The sequence below is a fragment of the Passer domesticus genome, chromosome 11, assembly GCF_036417665.1.
Source record: "Passer domesticus isolate bPasDom1 chromosome 11, bPasDom1.hap1, whole genome shotgun sequence".
Taxonomy (NCBI): domain Eukaryota; kingdom Metazoa; phylum Chordata; class Aves; order Passeriformes; family Passeridae; genus Passer; species Passer domesticus.
The window spans coordinates 4,692,883-4,709,861 of NC_087484.1; the positions used below are offsets into that span (position 1 = coordinate 4,692,883).

Consider the following 16,979-nt stretch of genomic DNA (forward strand, 5'->3'; position numbering starts at 1 on the left):
AAAAAGAATTATGCATCAGGAAATCAAATTAGGAATGCTCTTTCCAAAACGTGGCACTATCATGTTGATCAGTCCTCAATATTGAAGCTTTTATTGTAATTGTTTCTTATTAATTTTTCCACCCTAATTCAATATTGCAAGGTTGTCATGATAATTAGTTGTCTGGACATGGTATCTGCTTTCTTATCAGTAATGGTTATGGAAATAAGAAAAAGTTTGTAATAATAATATTTCATTCAACCGTGAAAAATATTACTTGCCTCGGGTCTCCTTTAAAGTCTTTACTAGATCAAATTCAGATTACATTTAAACTGCAGATACACAAAAGAAATTTCCTTAAAAGTGCAAAATGCTGCAGGAAGACAATTTAACAGAAGAATTAAGCTCCATTTACTGTATATTTTGTCCTTCATTTGTATTTGAAAGAAATAAAAGCATATTTCCAGAGACAATTATCTAAAAATAGGCAACCATATCAAGAAATTATGCCTACTTGGAAAAACAAGGAGTTCACCAGCAAAATAGGTAAAAAAAAGTCATTTAGCTACTTGCTCTTAAACTCTGGTCCATAACAACTTGTGAGTGTAACAGCACATCACAACCTATGTGATTCATATAGTGTCTGAGTCACTGTAGAGAAGGAAAATGAGCAAATTCTGTCTTTCTACCATTCTGTTTTCAAGTGTGGCACATCACCATGTGATGGTGCAGCACAAAGTCCCTGCCAGCCTCCCAGTAGTGCAATACAGGGATGTTAGTGCAATACTCAGTGGATGTTACCTGCTGGCACACAGCAGCTGCCAAATTCCCTCCTGCACTGTCCCCAGAGATTGCAATTCGACTGGGGTCCACTGAATACTCAGCTAAGACATCAGGCTGCAGGAAATGCTTTGTTGCACGAAGAGCATCGTGGTACTGCTCGGGGAAGCACACCTCAGGCACCAGCCTGTATCTGCAAAAGGAAAGGGATGACAAACAATTCTTATCTCTACTTGATTGTACTGGTGTTATTGTACCTCTCCTTTAGGATTTACAGATGATATCAGATAACCCTTACTGGAAATAAGTATTTCATTAGGATAAATAGTACAGGAGAAGTAGGAGGTGTGTAATACGTATGTAAGACTTAATCTTATAATTAATGTTCTAATTTGGAAAGATTAAAATGAACTTATTAGACATGAATAATACCAAGATAGCATAAAATTGTTCAGCACTTTCCTGAAATTTACAGTGGAGGATTTCATCATGCAGTATAAAAATTCAATAGTTAAGACACCCTTGGCAAGGGAGTCGTTACACCCTGCCTGGTGTTGATCCAAATTCCCACCTTAACAAGCATGAGGGTGAGTAAATCATACACACCCAACATGCTCCTCTTTGGCTGAGCCAAACACCTAAGCACTTCTGCTTCCCAAATTTTTACTGATGTCAGGAGAGAATAAACCTTGCTATCCAATGAACAATAGCCAAGAAATGAAGCAAAGCCAATTTTCTCCAATGCAACAGATACAGTAATTCCTTTCCTGTATCAAGGAGAGGAGCAGGAATACCCCCATTGGGCAGGTGGGAAATGGAGGCACAGAGGGCAAACAGCCTGCCAGGAAGAGCCAGCAGCTGAATCCCTTGCATGAGGCTTCCTCAGCTTCTAAATAACAGTGCAGGAGAAATCTGCTTGTATTTACTGGCTAATTTGACATCCAAGAGTTGTTACTGGGCATTATGGTACAAAGCAAAGTTTCCAGCTTTTCAAACAACAGATTTTACACTTTCTCAGTAGAGCCTAGCCAACCAAAATTCAGTTCTGTGACTCAAAACATCTTTAGATTGTAAGCTAAAGACGTTTCATACTCAGAATAACTTTTAAACTTAAGATTACAACTTTCAAAACTCCAACTGTGACCTGCTGTCAGAAAGCAATCTGTATCTTGGATATACAGGAATCTGAGAGTGTCCTTTGGGAGCTCCTTGCAAAACAGCGTAACAGTAAACTGTGCATAGATTGTGAAAGTGAGATGTGCAATTAGACCAATGAGGAATCCAATTAGACTTGGCTAATTGAATACACACCCCTTGATTGAATGATGTAATGATTAAGGAAAAGAGGTGATAGTAATTCAAAGCAACAGACAGAGTGATACCAGCATAAATCAGAGAAGGAATAATAAGGAACTTTTCAATATTGTGATTGCTGCTTGTCTGGAATAACCAACAGCTGCTTTTGTAGTTTTTCTTGTTTCTAATAATAAAAAAACCAAAACAGTAAGAAAAAATAAACATACCCCCCCAACCCTTTAAAGTACACTATAATAAGCATTAAATGAGTAACATCAACTCCATATAATTAAGTTGCAATTAGATCCCAAAGCTTGGTATGTAATGAACTGCAGGTGGGAAACTTGAGTAATTTTATCAAGTGGTTTGGTTTAAAAAAGAAAATATTGAAGTTGACAATAAAGATAGGAACAGTACCAATCAAGTTGGAGTTGTCTAGGTAATGTATTTAGCTAATCAAGAGGTTTGTTTGCCTTGGAATTGTTCAACATGTTAAAAAAGCAGCCCTGCTTCTCTGCTGTCTGGCAGTCTTCTGCTCTTGAGGGAAGTACAAGGCTTAAAAGAGAGGACTGGAACAGTGGGAGATTGCAAGAGCAGCAGGAAACTGCCAGACCTCACAGTGTATTCTGAAATAATTAGAAAACCGAATGAATTTCTGGTACCACTCCAATTTGTTTTTTTTTTAAAAGGATAAAGGTATCAGGCTGGTACAGAAAATTACTGTCCAAGTTACAGCCTTAGAGAGAAGCCACTACTGAAGGAGAAGCTAAAAGAACTATGTTACACATTTCTAATACCTTAAAATTACTTGATCAGTTTTAGATTACTCACTCAACAGAGACAACAACAGCGTTCAGAGATTCAGCCATGATTCTGCAGAGATTGTTGTAAAGGCTTGTTCCTGGAAGGGAAGGACATGGTGTTAGGGACACGTGAGTCAATAGTCACAAAGCTGTCATTAAGCTTTCTCAGAAAACATACAGCTATCACACAGATAGAACCCATCAGATTTTACTACCAAAGTAAATGATAAATAAGATCAATCCACAACTCCTCAAGTGCCAAATCCATACCACAGCAGAAGGAACATACAGAATCCTGCAGTCTAATGCCTCTTTCCTCATCTGTTTTTTGGTGACTTCAGATATGTCATTTCACCCACCTATCACAATTTTCTCAGTTGGCCAAAATCTAAGGCACCCCATGGTTTGGGGGCATTTACTTCCAGAGAGGGTTACTGCTGTATGAGTCACTGCCTGTGGTTCATTTTATCATTTTATTATAGCATACATTGCTTTAATTCAAGTGAGTTGCCCTATTAATGTCAGCTGAGCTACTGAGGATTTTCTGTGGAAATTTAAGGGAGGATTAATCACAGCTATCCTATTTATCAGAGGACTGATTATCTTTAATTTTGTTCCTTTCCAGTTACTTAATTGTTGGTTCCCAGTACTATAAAATAGATTAGGACATGAAACGTTTTCCAATGTATCCAGTCTTAGAAGTTAATATTTAGGTGTAGCAATTGTGTCATTAACTTCTGCACCTTGGACTCAGGGACACATCTGACAAAGCCAAGCTATAATCATCCTGACAAAGTGCAGCAATTTAATATAAATGTTTGCACAACAAGAGTCATATGCAAACTATTACAGAACAAATGATGCAGGCAGCAGGTTAACAAATATCCTTTAGGCAGATCTAAAAAAACCCATCTCAAAACACAATTCCTCTGTAGGAAGAGGAGTAAAATGTTTAACTGCTACAGGACAAAGAGACTGGAATTTCCAAAGGCATGTGAACGCCACATTTTAAAGTTATTTAGGAACCTGAATCTCACTCAAATCATGGTCTAAATGACTTGCACATCCAGAGTCCAAATGCAATCAGTACAGTCTATGTTTCGTATCATTTTGTAAAAATCCACTGATGTTTTTTTTCTGTAGAGGAAGCTGTAGAATCAGGGCTTTATGGACTTCAGGATGTCATGGGAACAATGGGGAAGGAGAAGGGAGAAGACTCTTCTCAGATGTGGATCTCAGAGCAGCCACAGGAGCCACAAGCCCTTTGTCCCAAAGCTGTTTTCCTCCTGTATAACGTGGGAGGAATCAGTGGTTACCTCATCACTGCCTATAGCTGTACCTCACTTCCCCTGATTATGTTTGTGGTTTCCAAGTTAATGGAGTAAACAGCATTAAATTTCAAGGTAATTATGCTAGTGGTGGTTGTAGTCCCTAAGGAACAACCCAAGGAGGAACCAACCTCCACTTGTTTCCCTCACACTCCTCCTGTCTGCGCTCAGCAGTGTGTATTCCCAGGTAGGTGTTATTTAAGAACCAAACATTAGCAAGGCTATTGCATGCAGTGTAGATCAGCTCAGTGTTCTGCTAATTATTGTCTGAAAATGGGGCAAACCCACGTAATTTCCTTAAATGTAGCCACTGGAACCTGATCACCAAGAAATGACTTTTGCACGTTAACTCAGAAAGTGAGGGACTGGCCCAAGCAGCCTGCCCAGGCATCACAGAAATTTAATCAATAAGCTATTTTTTCCTCTCAGGATGTAACCAAATTAACCTTTTGGTCCTTTTACAGCTCACATGCAGATAAGATATGCACTTCTGCTGTGTGTTCGCAATATTTTTCTCCCTCTCTCCTTAGACGTGATCCATCAGAGTGGGGACCATCACTACTCAATTCAGGTACATGTTAGCAAAACTGCCTTTCCTGGCAGGAAAAAGAACTTTTGGCTTTTCCTGCTAGGAGAAAAGCAGACTGAAATCCTATTTAATTACTGTCAGACACCTACTTGCACTTGCCAAGGCCCAGCCCCCTCCGTGGATGTAAACAACGCTGCGCTTGAGGCTTTCATCTCCCTTGGCTGGAGGTTCAAACACTCTCACTTCCACGCCATCAAAAACAGCATCCGTGATTTTAATGTCTTCAGAGGAGACAGACTTCAGCTTGTCAAAGGTGCAAATCAAATAATTCAGAACTATCAAGTGATGGCTGAGTCTCAGATAGTGAATCAGGTGACACTAGTGGGGGGAAAAGAAGAAAAGAAATTTCTGTTACTTCAGAGCATATCATACTCTACCACATTGATGTGCAAATACAACTGCCTGCAAAGGGCAGGTCCTACATGATTCTTACAATATTTACTGGAAAATGAAATTTTATCAAGAACCTCTAATGTTTTTAAAGCTGTATTAAAACAAAACGCTGCCCATAGAAAATTTTCTGTGGAAAAATAAAATTAAACTGTGAGCGCTTTGTAGATCACAGCTGTGAACAAACACTCAGATCCTCTGAAAGACACCTTGGAAGGGAACAATCCTCATGTTCCACTAGGGGACCTGTGAAGCTCCTCAGACTGGTGCCAGCAGAGGGCAATACTACACAGGTGATGTTTTTTGGTGGAAAAGTATCAAAAATGCAGATTATTTCTCTTGTTCCACTGCAAAGCATAGGTCTTTCTACTTCCAAATTAAGAAATGTTCCCAAGGACTGCAAAGAAATTTGGAAACAGGAGCAGTCTTAAAGGAATATAATGGTGTTTTTTGGCTTGTCCTGTGTTCACCTGCAGAACTGGGAAGGATCTGAAACACTAGTCAAGAACAACAGTAGGTTAATGACATTTTTTTCCAACCCCAGAGACTCAAGTGTGTTACTTTTTTATGTGATTAAAACACCAAGAAATTGAAGAATGATCTGATCCTTCTGTCTCCTTATGGTAGAAGAAGCCAGATTTTATCCCCTTTAGCCATCCAGGATTTTTATTTTTGTATTTATTTTTAAAATTTTGCTCTTGCCTTGACTAGAAACCTGTTTCTTGCAGTAAACACTACTGGGATTCAAGACACTCCTCCACTTTGAAATGGTCATGCCTGCTCCCCACACATGACCTGGTCACTATTTGTAGTGCATACCTGTTCTCATGCCCTGGATGGTGCACCAGGGGTGGCAAAAGGGCAGCCAAAGGACCACACACTGCAGTGCCCAGAGTGACCATTTAAAAGGAAAAGTAGTGGAGGTCTTTCCCCTTTGAGCTCAGACACTGGATAACCAGCAAGGCCTTTTGTACAACTTTCTCAGGCAAGGCAATGGAGTCAGGAAGTAAAATTAACAGATATATTTAACATGTACCCGTAGGAACCCTACCACTAGGAAAACTATCAGCTGGGACCTTTTATTTTATGTTCAAGTAGCAAATATTTGGAACAAGAAGAGGTGTCCTGTTGTATAGGGCTTTTCTACACACACACCCACTTTGCAGTGTGAATTCTGCCAGTCCCACTAGTGCAGTGTAACCTGCTACAAAGAATTCAAGATGCTGACACACAGTGAGCAGGGTCACCCAGGTACTGGTCTAACCACATTCACCTGCTGAAGAACAGAGAGCTGCCAGTTTAATCTGTACAAAATCTGCACACACTCCCTTCCAGAAGAAATGCAAGCTTTGAAGCACTCAGCATCCTCTCCTCCAAAGAAGATCTTACAGCCACAATCTCTTACATGTATTTTTTTGTTTCTCTGTCCTAATTAGTTTGAATGTCAAAAAATTGAAGTATTTGCTTTTATCCAGGTTCTGTACAGGAAAGGCCCTGCACAGTTCCCACTGCAGACTGCTGCAGAAGAAAAGACAAGTTTGATATTTAAACCCCCCCCCCCCCTCCAAATTTACACCAAACACAGTGGGCTGTTATGTGACCTGGGAATGGAATCCATTTCCAAAACAAGAATTTAAAAAAAAAATACTTTATTTTCTTGCTTTAACTTGTACTAACATTACCCTGCTGAGACGCCTTGGTAGGAATCCACATTTTAAAATGTTTGCTGCTTTTTGGATGGGACATCATTTCTTCACACTGCAAGTTTTTTCTCTGGGAGAAGAAACACAAAATATCTGCCTGACAGGAAGAAATGCTGAATTCACAAGGCTATCTGCATGGTTTTCTCCCACCATTACTTAAAATTCCCACAGGAAAGCTCAGGACTAGTTTTGAAATCTGAAGAGCAATACATCTATTAATAATCTGGCACACAAATTGTTTGGCTGCCACTGATGTAACCACATAAAGGTCTGATCCTCTCTGTGCCCTATGGAAGTTCCCAGGGGAGGTAACCACTGTGAAGCAGTCTTAGAAATTACTGCTCAAGAAAAGAATGTTTTTGTAGATTTTATTTAGCCTGACTGTGCTGCAATAGACATCTCGTTTTTATTTTCTTCCACTTTAGTTTGTATTCTCTGTAGAGAAAATTACCACATGTTCTCTGGAGTCAGGAATGTTTTGTTTTCAAGGCTAGTTAGTGGTGTTTACCAAGAAGTGTTTTGCCCTGTTCTTTTAACCACAGAGCACCCTGGCCCTCTACAGCCTACCATGCTCTTTCATGCCTATTTCTCCTAGAATAAACCACTCTTTCCAAGAATCCAGAAACCTGGAAGGGATGCTTTCCACATCAGCACACAAAGGCAACAGTCCTAATTATTTATCAGGCATGGGCAGTTTTTTTGCCAAGCATTTATCAGATAGATTCTTTGTTAGTCAATTTGTCTAATCAGCCTATTGGCTTGTAATTTACAAGGCATCAGGATTGCACTTTTTGCTGGCAAAGTGCCAGTCTTGTCCAAAGTTCTCACAAATAAATGTCTTCTTTTCCTCTAAATATTAAAATAAATACCTATCATATCTTAGCAGTCTGTACTAATACTCCTGGCAGAAGATGTGGTTGGCCAACTCTCCTCTAGGAATACCTGCCACTCAAAGGACAGCCCTGCCCATCCTGATGCCTGTTCTTCCCTGGCACCTTTCTTGTGGTGCCCCTGGAAGCCTCAGAGCATGATCTTGCTGCACCAGTTAAATAAAACCCAGCAGAGCCAGAGAAACATTAAACTTCAGTCGTGTCACCACCTTACTGATACCCCAAGGCAGGAAAGAGGAGCAGGAGCAAGGATGGCACCAGCCCTCTTGGCAGCAGCTGGATCACCTTGAATCTGGGATAAAACTGGGACTGCTCATCTCATGTGAGCAATACTGGGTTTGATCTTTGCTGGTAGCTGTGGTTTCTACCACCCTTCCAGTTACAACCTGCAGGGCTGCTGCAGGTTATCAAATGCAACACTTCAATATATTTGGGGATGATGGATGTGGAGGGAAGGGAAGGGAAGGGAAGGGAAGGGAAGGGAAGGGAAGGGAAGGGAAGGGAAGGGAAGGGAAGGGAAGGGAAGGGAAGGGAAGGGAAGGGAAGGGAAGGGAAGGGAAGGGAAGGGAAGGGAAGGGAAGGGAAGGGAAGGGAAGGGAAGGGAAGGGAAGGGAAGGGAAGGGAAGGGAAGGGAAGGGAAGGGAAGGGTTGAGTTCTCTGGTGAAAAGGGAGAGCAGACAGTGCTGTAATACTAAGAGCTAGTGGAGAGGAAGAGAAAGCATAAGGAAAAGGGGGAAGTAAAGAGACTACAGGAAAGAAAGGGGAGATAGTATAAAAATGAAAAGCCTGTGGGCAACTGGCCCAGAACTGCTGTGCCAGCTACAGGCACAGCACATTGCTCGCTCTGGGTCACAGCTGCAAGTTTTTCCACTACAGCAAAATCTCCTTTTCTTTTGCCAGGACTTTCCCATGACTGAGATTTTAAGGTAAGGACTATGCAGGCACTCCCAAGGGACTGAATTGTTCAAGACTGACACTTTCCTTCCGGTAAACTCTTTGATATGGGGTGCCAGGTACTGAAAGATTTAACTGATGTAGGAGAAATTTTTCAGTAAATGAAGAAAGGAGGGCAGAATGAACAGCAGTGAGGCACCATTACTTCACCTTTAACCACCAATATCTGTCCCTAAATTATATGAATTCTTCTACTGGATCCTCAGCTGATAATTTCATGAAGAAACTCACATCCCTCAAGGACTTGAATTCCATTCTCATCATGTGTTCTCTATTGCAAAAAAGTAACCCAAAAGTTTTTGTTGCAAATGTCCAGTAACCTCTAACTCCACTCAGCACATTGGGACTCTCTGTCCTCAGACGACTTCCTGGGCTAACCCTGGCTCTGCCCTTTAGCCACGGAATTATTGCAACAGGTCAGGTCGCGCTTGCAGGGCACAGAGACACCTCCCTCCAGAGCCATCAGCTGCTGCCTCCAGTGCCCTCCCAGCCGGGCAGAGCCAAGGCCTTGCACCAACCTTTCAGGATTTGGGGGCATCAGGGACTGGGCAAACAGCTAAGGCTCTTTGTACATCCAGCACTACTTGGGACCCAGCCAAATCTCTCACTCATGACTCAACTGAGTAATGATGCTGGAACTGCAAGGCTGAACTGTCTAAAGCTCAACTTCCTACCTTAAAAGACACAGACACTATAGTCAGTTCTGGCATTGCTTTGAAAAAGATACTTCTATAACATTACAGGCCAAAATGCCAACACAATATCTGCAGTCAGTAACAGATTAGTGAAAAATAAACACGATCATTTCCACATTTAGCTGTGTGTGGAACAGATTGTTTTGTGTGCATCTTGGGCAATTCACCCTGTTTAAGGGTGATTTTACAAAAAGATTTCTCAATGCAAGTGTCTTGTTGCCCAGCAAAGAATATGTCTTTTTAATACTATTAGATAATACATTTTTCAAAGACAAGCGCTCTTAGTTTTATGAATTTCCTTTAGAACTAAAAAGAAACCAGGAAGACTGTTTTTTCAGTTTACTAATTAGAAACAAAATCTAATTATGTTTTAATGTAAGATTTTGCTCACGTACCTATTCAACTACGATGATCTGCTTTTACAGCAACCTAAGTTACCTGATCCTGCAAGCAGGACTTACAGTGTGGTTCAGTTTCTGCTTGGGTGCCAGTGCTGTGAGACCTACCTTCCGTAACTAAAACCCTGTTTTACTGTAAATCAATTCTAAGACTGTTCTTGCACCCAGAACCATCAACAACTTACTGCACTGCCTACAACTATGACTTACATCTGTCCAGAAGTCACACACTCTGAAATATGTGGGTAGAGAGAAATTAAAATGTTAGAAAGAAATACAACTGTTTCCTCTACTCTTGAATGTTGATATCCCATGGCTGATTTTATTCCAACAGTGAGTGGAGAAGAAGCACAAAGGAAACACTTGGCTGATGAGAAGTTTTCTGCCCTGTACAGCTGCCTGCTTTCTTCCATATACATCTATCTGATGGCCTCTATGCCAATCCATTTATTCTTCCAAACCTTTGCTAGCAGTTGTCCCAATTCCAAAAAAAATTCCTCTTTCCTTGCCATGCACCAGAATAGCAAGTGTCTTGACAGTAGTGTTCAGAAATAACTTATTTCAAAGGACTTGAGTAAACATGTGCTGCTCTCTTTCCTCTTCTAAGGAACAGTGGTTAGAGGAAGAAGTCAAAATGCTGTTACAGCAGAATTATGAATTGTTCCTCTAGACACTTGTAAATAGACACCAACTGCAAAAATGACTATGTTTAAATCTATGGCTCAATTCTGTAATTAACTTTCTGTGGCTTCCCAAATTTCAGTGAAGCTGATGTACCTGTGCATATATGTATGTATGTAAGTTTTTAATTCTTAATTGTGTTATATCAGTTTCTTGTAAAAAATGTTACCATGCCCCATTTTGAGACAGGTAATGGGCAAATTGCCTTTTCTTAGGTAAGCATTTTCACAAAAATTATTTAATATCATTGAAGTCTCAGTTTCTTTGTCTTCTTTCCAGAGCAGCACAGGGCATTAGAGAGGGCACAGAACAAGAGATGGCTCTGGAAAGTCATCTCAGTTTTCACCACCTTCACAGGAATTTTTGTGACCTCAGATAATCACTCCAGCTCTTCCTACCTCTGTTTCCCCCAGTTTAAGACTTGAACTGACACTTTAGCAGTATCAGTTCCCTTCTTTAGTACATTTTGAAACCTATTTAGAAACTGCCCTATAAACATTACACACGTTTTAAACCACCTGATTCTACTTGAATGTTTGTAGGATTCTCACACTGTGCCAGGACACTGACTCAGTCCCAAGCTTGTAAAGAAATTTATAGCTGCCTGGGGCAAAACTCTACATGCAAATGTAAAAACCTTATCATTAGTACACTGGAAGCCAGTGACAGGCCTATTGTGTTTTATTCACAGTGATTATTAATGCTCTGAGTAAACAAACACATTATCCCTAACAAGAAATGGTCACACTTAATCATCAGAGTCTTGACAAATCCATTTCAAAATAAGCAAAAGACAATTAATTTATTTGAAGCACATGAAGTTTGTGGGGAAAAAATACATTTCAGAGACTTTAAAATTAGAAAGGTATTTCTGTCAGCTATCAGACCTATAAAGCAAAGTAATAAACAGCAAGCTGAAATACTTTCACAAGTGGGTGAAAGTTCACCAGTCCCACTGAGAGACATTTGGCCTTGAAATAGCTGATAGAGAAAGAAAGAGGAAGCTGACCTCTAGAAAAGGACATACACTTTATTTTATATATATATAGAAAAGCTGCCTAACAAAGTAAATACACAAGCTTAACTTTTACAATCCTACCTTTGGTTCTCAAGAGTTCCTTCCTAATGACAGTCATTTATTCCCAACTGTGCTGCCTCAGTGTCAGAAAGACTTCTGAACCCTTGGAAAGCACCTTCTCTTTCTCTCCAGAAACCAATGGCCCACGGCTCACCTGTAGTGTGACTGGGGCACCTCTACCAACTCACCTCCTTCATGCTTCTGGGTAAAACTGACCTGTCTCTTTGTTTTGCAAGTGATGTTACAGGCACTGTTACTTGGTTAGTAGTTTTTCTCACTATTGAAGTTTTTGTTTCTAAGGCCAGAGATGTAAACAGCTAAGAAATTACCACCTTCCCCTTACAAAGTCTTCCCTGCCCAGAGAGTGGGGCAGATGTGGGCACCTCAGTCCTGTCACCAGCCTGCTCCAGCTGGCACCCACCAGGCTTTGTCCTGCCAGCTCTTCCTGGGATTATGACCTCTAGAATATGCCAGAAAGAGATACTCCTCAGCCTCCAAGCTAGAAGCACCAGAATGCACCTACAACCCAACACACCACATGAACAAACTGAAAGTGTAGCTGAGGCAGCAGCAATAGACATATAAATAGCCACAGTCACACCGTTTTCTAAAGTTAGGTCTCCTTGAGCCAGAGGTTCTGGCCTTGATTCAGGTGCTCCCGGACAAACCATGACACCGTGTTCTGCAGGCAGCATGCTGTGCAGGCACCATGGCCCTTCTGTCCCTACTCACCAATGAATTTGGGCAAGCTGAGCACCTGCAGCTCAGTCACTTGAGTTAAAAACATGGAGTGAAGCCATAGATTTTACTGCAGAATTTAAGCTATTGTATTGCATCATTTTCCCATCACACAGGATGATTTACAAGTGATCAGGTTTTATCTGCACAGCAAACAGATTTTATCATTTCAACCTAGAGGCGTGCTTTGATTCAGCTACATAATCAGACCAAAAGATGTCCCAGGGAATCAGATGAATGATCCATTTAGTCCCAGCCTCTGCCTCCAAAGGTGACAACCAGAGAAACTATTCAGGCAGAATATATAAGTTTGGACACGGTGTGATCCACTGTCTTCATGCCTCCCACTACCCATTACTGCATTAAGAATGTAGCAGGTACATTCCCACCTAGTCCATTTATGAGCCCTCATTAACTCATTTAATCCCATTTTGAAGGGCTCATCATCTGCTCAAAATACAATCTTGTGCACATTTCAAAACAGTCCAGTAAACTGAAATTTAAGTCACAACAACTTTCAATTTTCCCATACACCCTGCCTTACATCAGTCTTGTCTATGACTGATGAGTCCTTATGAAAGACTGGATAACATTGGAAGAAAACAAACTTCACAGCTGAAGTCATTATCAGAAATTTTGCCATCTCTGTTCTGTTTCATGTCAGCATAAAAACACTGGCAAGAAAATAAGGGAGAAATCATTAAGTGACAACTGCTCTGTGACAAAAAGCAAGCATTCAGAGACTTTTCTTTAGAAATAAGACTCCAAATCAAGACAGTTTAATATTTGAAAGAGCTGCATATGTCCTCTTTCCCTAAGGCACAGGGATCAGATTAAAACCCACTAATTCTTTTTTCCTGACCAGGAGCCGGCAATTCGCACAGCGGACGGAGCCGCCCGCGGTGAGGCTGTGCCGGGAGCCCCGGCAGCGCTCGCCGGACGGACGGACGGATAGATGGACGGACGGACGGACGGACAGGGGCGACACCCGGGGCTGTCCCGCGCGGCGCTGCCGCTGTCGCCAGCGCGTTACACAGGGACACGAACCCGCTTCTCCTCCTGCACCGGGACCGGCCGCAGCTCCGGCCCGGCGATGTCACCGAGCCGGGCACTCCCCGCTCGGCTCCAGCCACACGGCAGCAGCGCCGGGGGCCCGGCCGGGAGGGCTGTGCGGGGGCCGCTCCCGCTGCGCGGATGCTCCGGGCCGGCACCGTTACCGCGCTTCCGAGCGCCTCCGCTCCCGCTGCGGGGATGTCCGCCCGCCTCCCCGGAGCCGGGCTGCCGGGGCCGCCTTACCGTCTGCTGCACCGCCCGGAAGGTGGCATCCAGCAGCATCAGCTTCCAGGGGTCGGACACGGCGCCGGGCAGCGGCAGGTACACGTAGTAGGCGGACAGGGCGGCCAGCGCCGGCAGCAGCACCCAGGCGGCCCGCATCGCCTCCTCCGCGCCGTGTGCGGCCGCCTCGCCGCGCTCCCCGCGGGGCGCGCACCGCCCCCGGGCCGGCCTCCCCCGGAGGAAGTGCCGCCGCTTCCTCCCGGGCCGCCGGCCGTGTGCCCGGCCCGGGCCCAGCCCAGAGCCCGCCCGGCGCCGCCCCGCCCGGGCCCGCCCGCCCCGCGGCCGGGCAGGCTCGGCCACCGCCGCCCCGGGGCATCGCACCCGCCCGAGGCTGCCCGGGCCGGGCGCGGGGCCCGCGGGAAGGGGCTGTGCGGACACACGAGGCGTGGGATGACCGAGATCCTCCATAGCCAACAAAGGCATCCACACCTGCAGTGCTGCCTCCTGGCACCCCGTACCCACTGCTGACTCCCCGTACCCACTGCTGACACCCTGTACCCGCTGCTGACTCGCCATACCCACTGCTGACACCCCATACCCACTACTGGAACCCCATACCCACTCTTGACTCCCTATACCCACTCCTGGCACCCCGTACCCACTGCTGACACCCCATACCCACTGCTGACTCCCCATACCTACTGCTGACAGTCCATGCCTACATCTGACCGCTGTACCCACACCCAAAGGCTTCGCCCACCTCAGGCTGAGTGGTCCTGTGGGGGCTGACCTGGCACAGCCAGCCCGACCCACAAGCAAACTCCACCAGTTTCACAGAATTGCCAAATGGTTTGGGTTGCAAGGGACCTTAAAAACCATCTCATTGCAAACTCCCTGTCATGGACAGGGACAACTTCCACTAGACCAAGCTGCTCCAAGCCCTGCCAGAGCTGGCCTTGATTTTCATATTTAGGGTTGTAGCAGCAGATGTTCATGGTGGCAGCTCTTTGCCAGCAGAGAACAGGAATATCGGTGTTCAGGTAGGGCATGCCCTTCCCCACTGAGCCCAGAGGCTGAGGAGGTGAGATGAAGGCTGCAGCATGGATCAATGCAAGTCAATTTGACAGGACCTCAGACTCAAGGCTTTTCCATAAACTCAGGGACACCCTTACTTTACCTGAAGAAACCATACTGTTTCCCATTTAACACATCACAAATTTATTCCAGAAAGATTATTTAAGGTACATTTATTTTGTAATTTTGTTTTGGACTGGGAGTTGTTGGGGTTTTAATTTCCTTACCATGGGTTAGTAACAAATTTTGGTTTAACACAGGAATATTTCTTATACATAAGACAGGAAAAAAAAATTAAATAGTTTTTTTTTCCATCCCAAACACTAAAGAGTTCAGCCTTTACACAAGTCCTTACTTAGTCACAGTCCTATCGTCAGCAAATTAAAATATTTATTTAAATAGCTAGATGCACGTACATTATGAATCCAGTGCAGAAGAAAAAAGGAGTGAGCACCAAACTTAACACTGACAATAATTAAAAATGAATTCATAATACTAAAAAGTCATATAGGAATATAAATAGAGTCCTGGAAAACACAAGTTTCTGTAAAAATTTACGACATGAAAACGTAATATAAGAAAAATATGTTTCTAAGAACGAAAAGGTCAGCTTTTAGTTTAGCTTTCCTGGAACTGAAGTACCACATCGCTGATTCTAAAGGTTGCAGAAGAATGTTTCTGGAATGAGCGAGAAAGTCAGGCCCTCAAGCATCTTTAACCTTTTTTAATAACAACAGCAGATGGTTTTTCTGTGGTTTTCACAGTCCATTTGGGTAGACTACAGAAGGGAAGAAACAAGCTTTGCCAAGAAGCAGCACAGGGTAAGTCCCCAAAGTCTCCCTCTCTATAGATTTCTATACAAAATTGTGCATTTCTGTATTATTTTGTGCTCGCGCCTTCTCCTTCACCTTGTGCCCTGCTCCCCTGCCTCCCTTGCTCTGCATACCCTGTTCCTTTGCTTTCCCAAGCTCCTGCCCATAAAACCCACACCCGGCATCCTGAGTGTAACAATTGGTACCCATCTCTTCCAACAAAACTCATTGCTCCCAAACCTCTGGCAAAACTGAGCCCCACTCCTCTCTCAGCTGCTCATCTCCTCAAAGCAGGGATAAAAAAGGTTGGATGGGATTTTTCTGAGGTTTCTCATGCTCCCACTGACCCCCCACATACATCTGGTGCTTGATCTCTCCCCTTCCTCATGTTTTGAAAACTGCTGCTCTGGCTAAACTGAATCAGTGGCTCTTTGAGGAATCTGTTGTTTTCCAGCTGCTTAAAAAGAAATCAGTTGATTGAAAAAAAAAAAACAAACCCAAACCAACAACAAACTACTGTGGTTTGGGAAAGATCCCTTTGTTTAAAAAAATGTGAAAGAGATAAATGAAACCCCAGGATGATTGCAAGACATCTCAGGGCTGGCAGTTTACCTATGTAAACTCACACCCTGAAGCCAAGAAAGAGGTGCTGGACCCCAAATTCGTGGGACAACACAGGGCACCAAGGTCTCCTTGGGCCTCCTGGGGTTCCATCAGCTTTTCCAGTGGCCTCCTTGTCTTTTTGCCACAGGTATGAGATCCCTGCTCTCACACAGGCATCGAGTCAGGATTTATTTAATGATTTAATCTCCTGAAGCTTTCTCCCCGTGGGTGTCACTGCTTGAAGAAGGTGTTTAACTATAAAAGAAATGTTGTGCTCCTGGGTTACTGATGCCTACTTAACTGGAAGGAAGGGCAGGTTTCAGCTGCATGTTACATTTTACAGAACACAAAATAATGGGTGTTTCTATTTCAGAGCCTTTTATAAGAAAAGCACTTTGATGTTTAAATGTCAGACATATAAAGAACAGTAATTATTTTGTCATCAGTCCTGTCCTAATCTTTAGTGAGGATAAGTGCACTTCTTTAAAAAGAACCCAACAACTTAGCCATGTTTTTAAGTGATTAACACCTAAAATTTGTCTATATTCTGTTCCTGGGACTCCAGGCTCACCAGAATAACCAAACTGCTTTATCAGTTTGTAATTCTGGATTTTCAAGTACATTGTAAAAATGGCTAATACAAGTCACTCCCAAATGCACAGGGACACTCTACTTATATACTGAACATTTGGATATTGATTATATTATTTTTTAAACCTTTATCTGAGAAGTGATGCATCTTATTACCTCTTAATCCCCTGTCCAAATAAACACAGTTCTCCTGTCTTTGCAAGCACAACATTTTATACAGACTTTATTATTTTTTTAAGATCGTAACATTAATTGAAAATTAAAGTGCAATCACCAATATCTTTTCCAGAAACAAGTACTGCTCACTCCTGTACTGCAGAAC

General features: G+C 43.0%; 1 protein-coding gene across 1 annotated transcript in view; it reads right to left on the minus strand.

The window, feature by feature from the left end:
- Nucleotides 1-13,873, minus strand: part of NCEH1 (neutral cholesterol ester hydrolase 1) — a 19,242-nt gene extending 5,369 nt beyond the window's left edge. Inside the window, exons 1-4 of the mRNA XM_064385246.1 lie at nucleotides 13,599-13,873; nucleotides 4,865-5,093; nucleotides 2,887-2,956; nucleotides 781-952 (exon numbers count right to left, since the gene is read on the minus strand). Of these exons, the coding sequence (XP_064241316.1) occupies nucleotides 781-952; nucleotides 2,887-2,956; nucleotides 4,865-5,093; nucleotides 13,599-13,736 (609 nt within the window). The 5' untranslated portion in view covers nucleotides 13,737-13,873. The remainder of the gene's footprint in view (nucleotides 1-780; nucleotides 953-2,886; nucleotides 2,957-4,864; nucleotides 5,094-13,598) is intronic.
- Nucleotides 13,874-16,979: the final 3,106 nt, after the last annotated feature.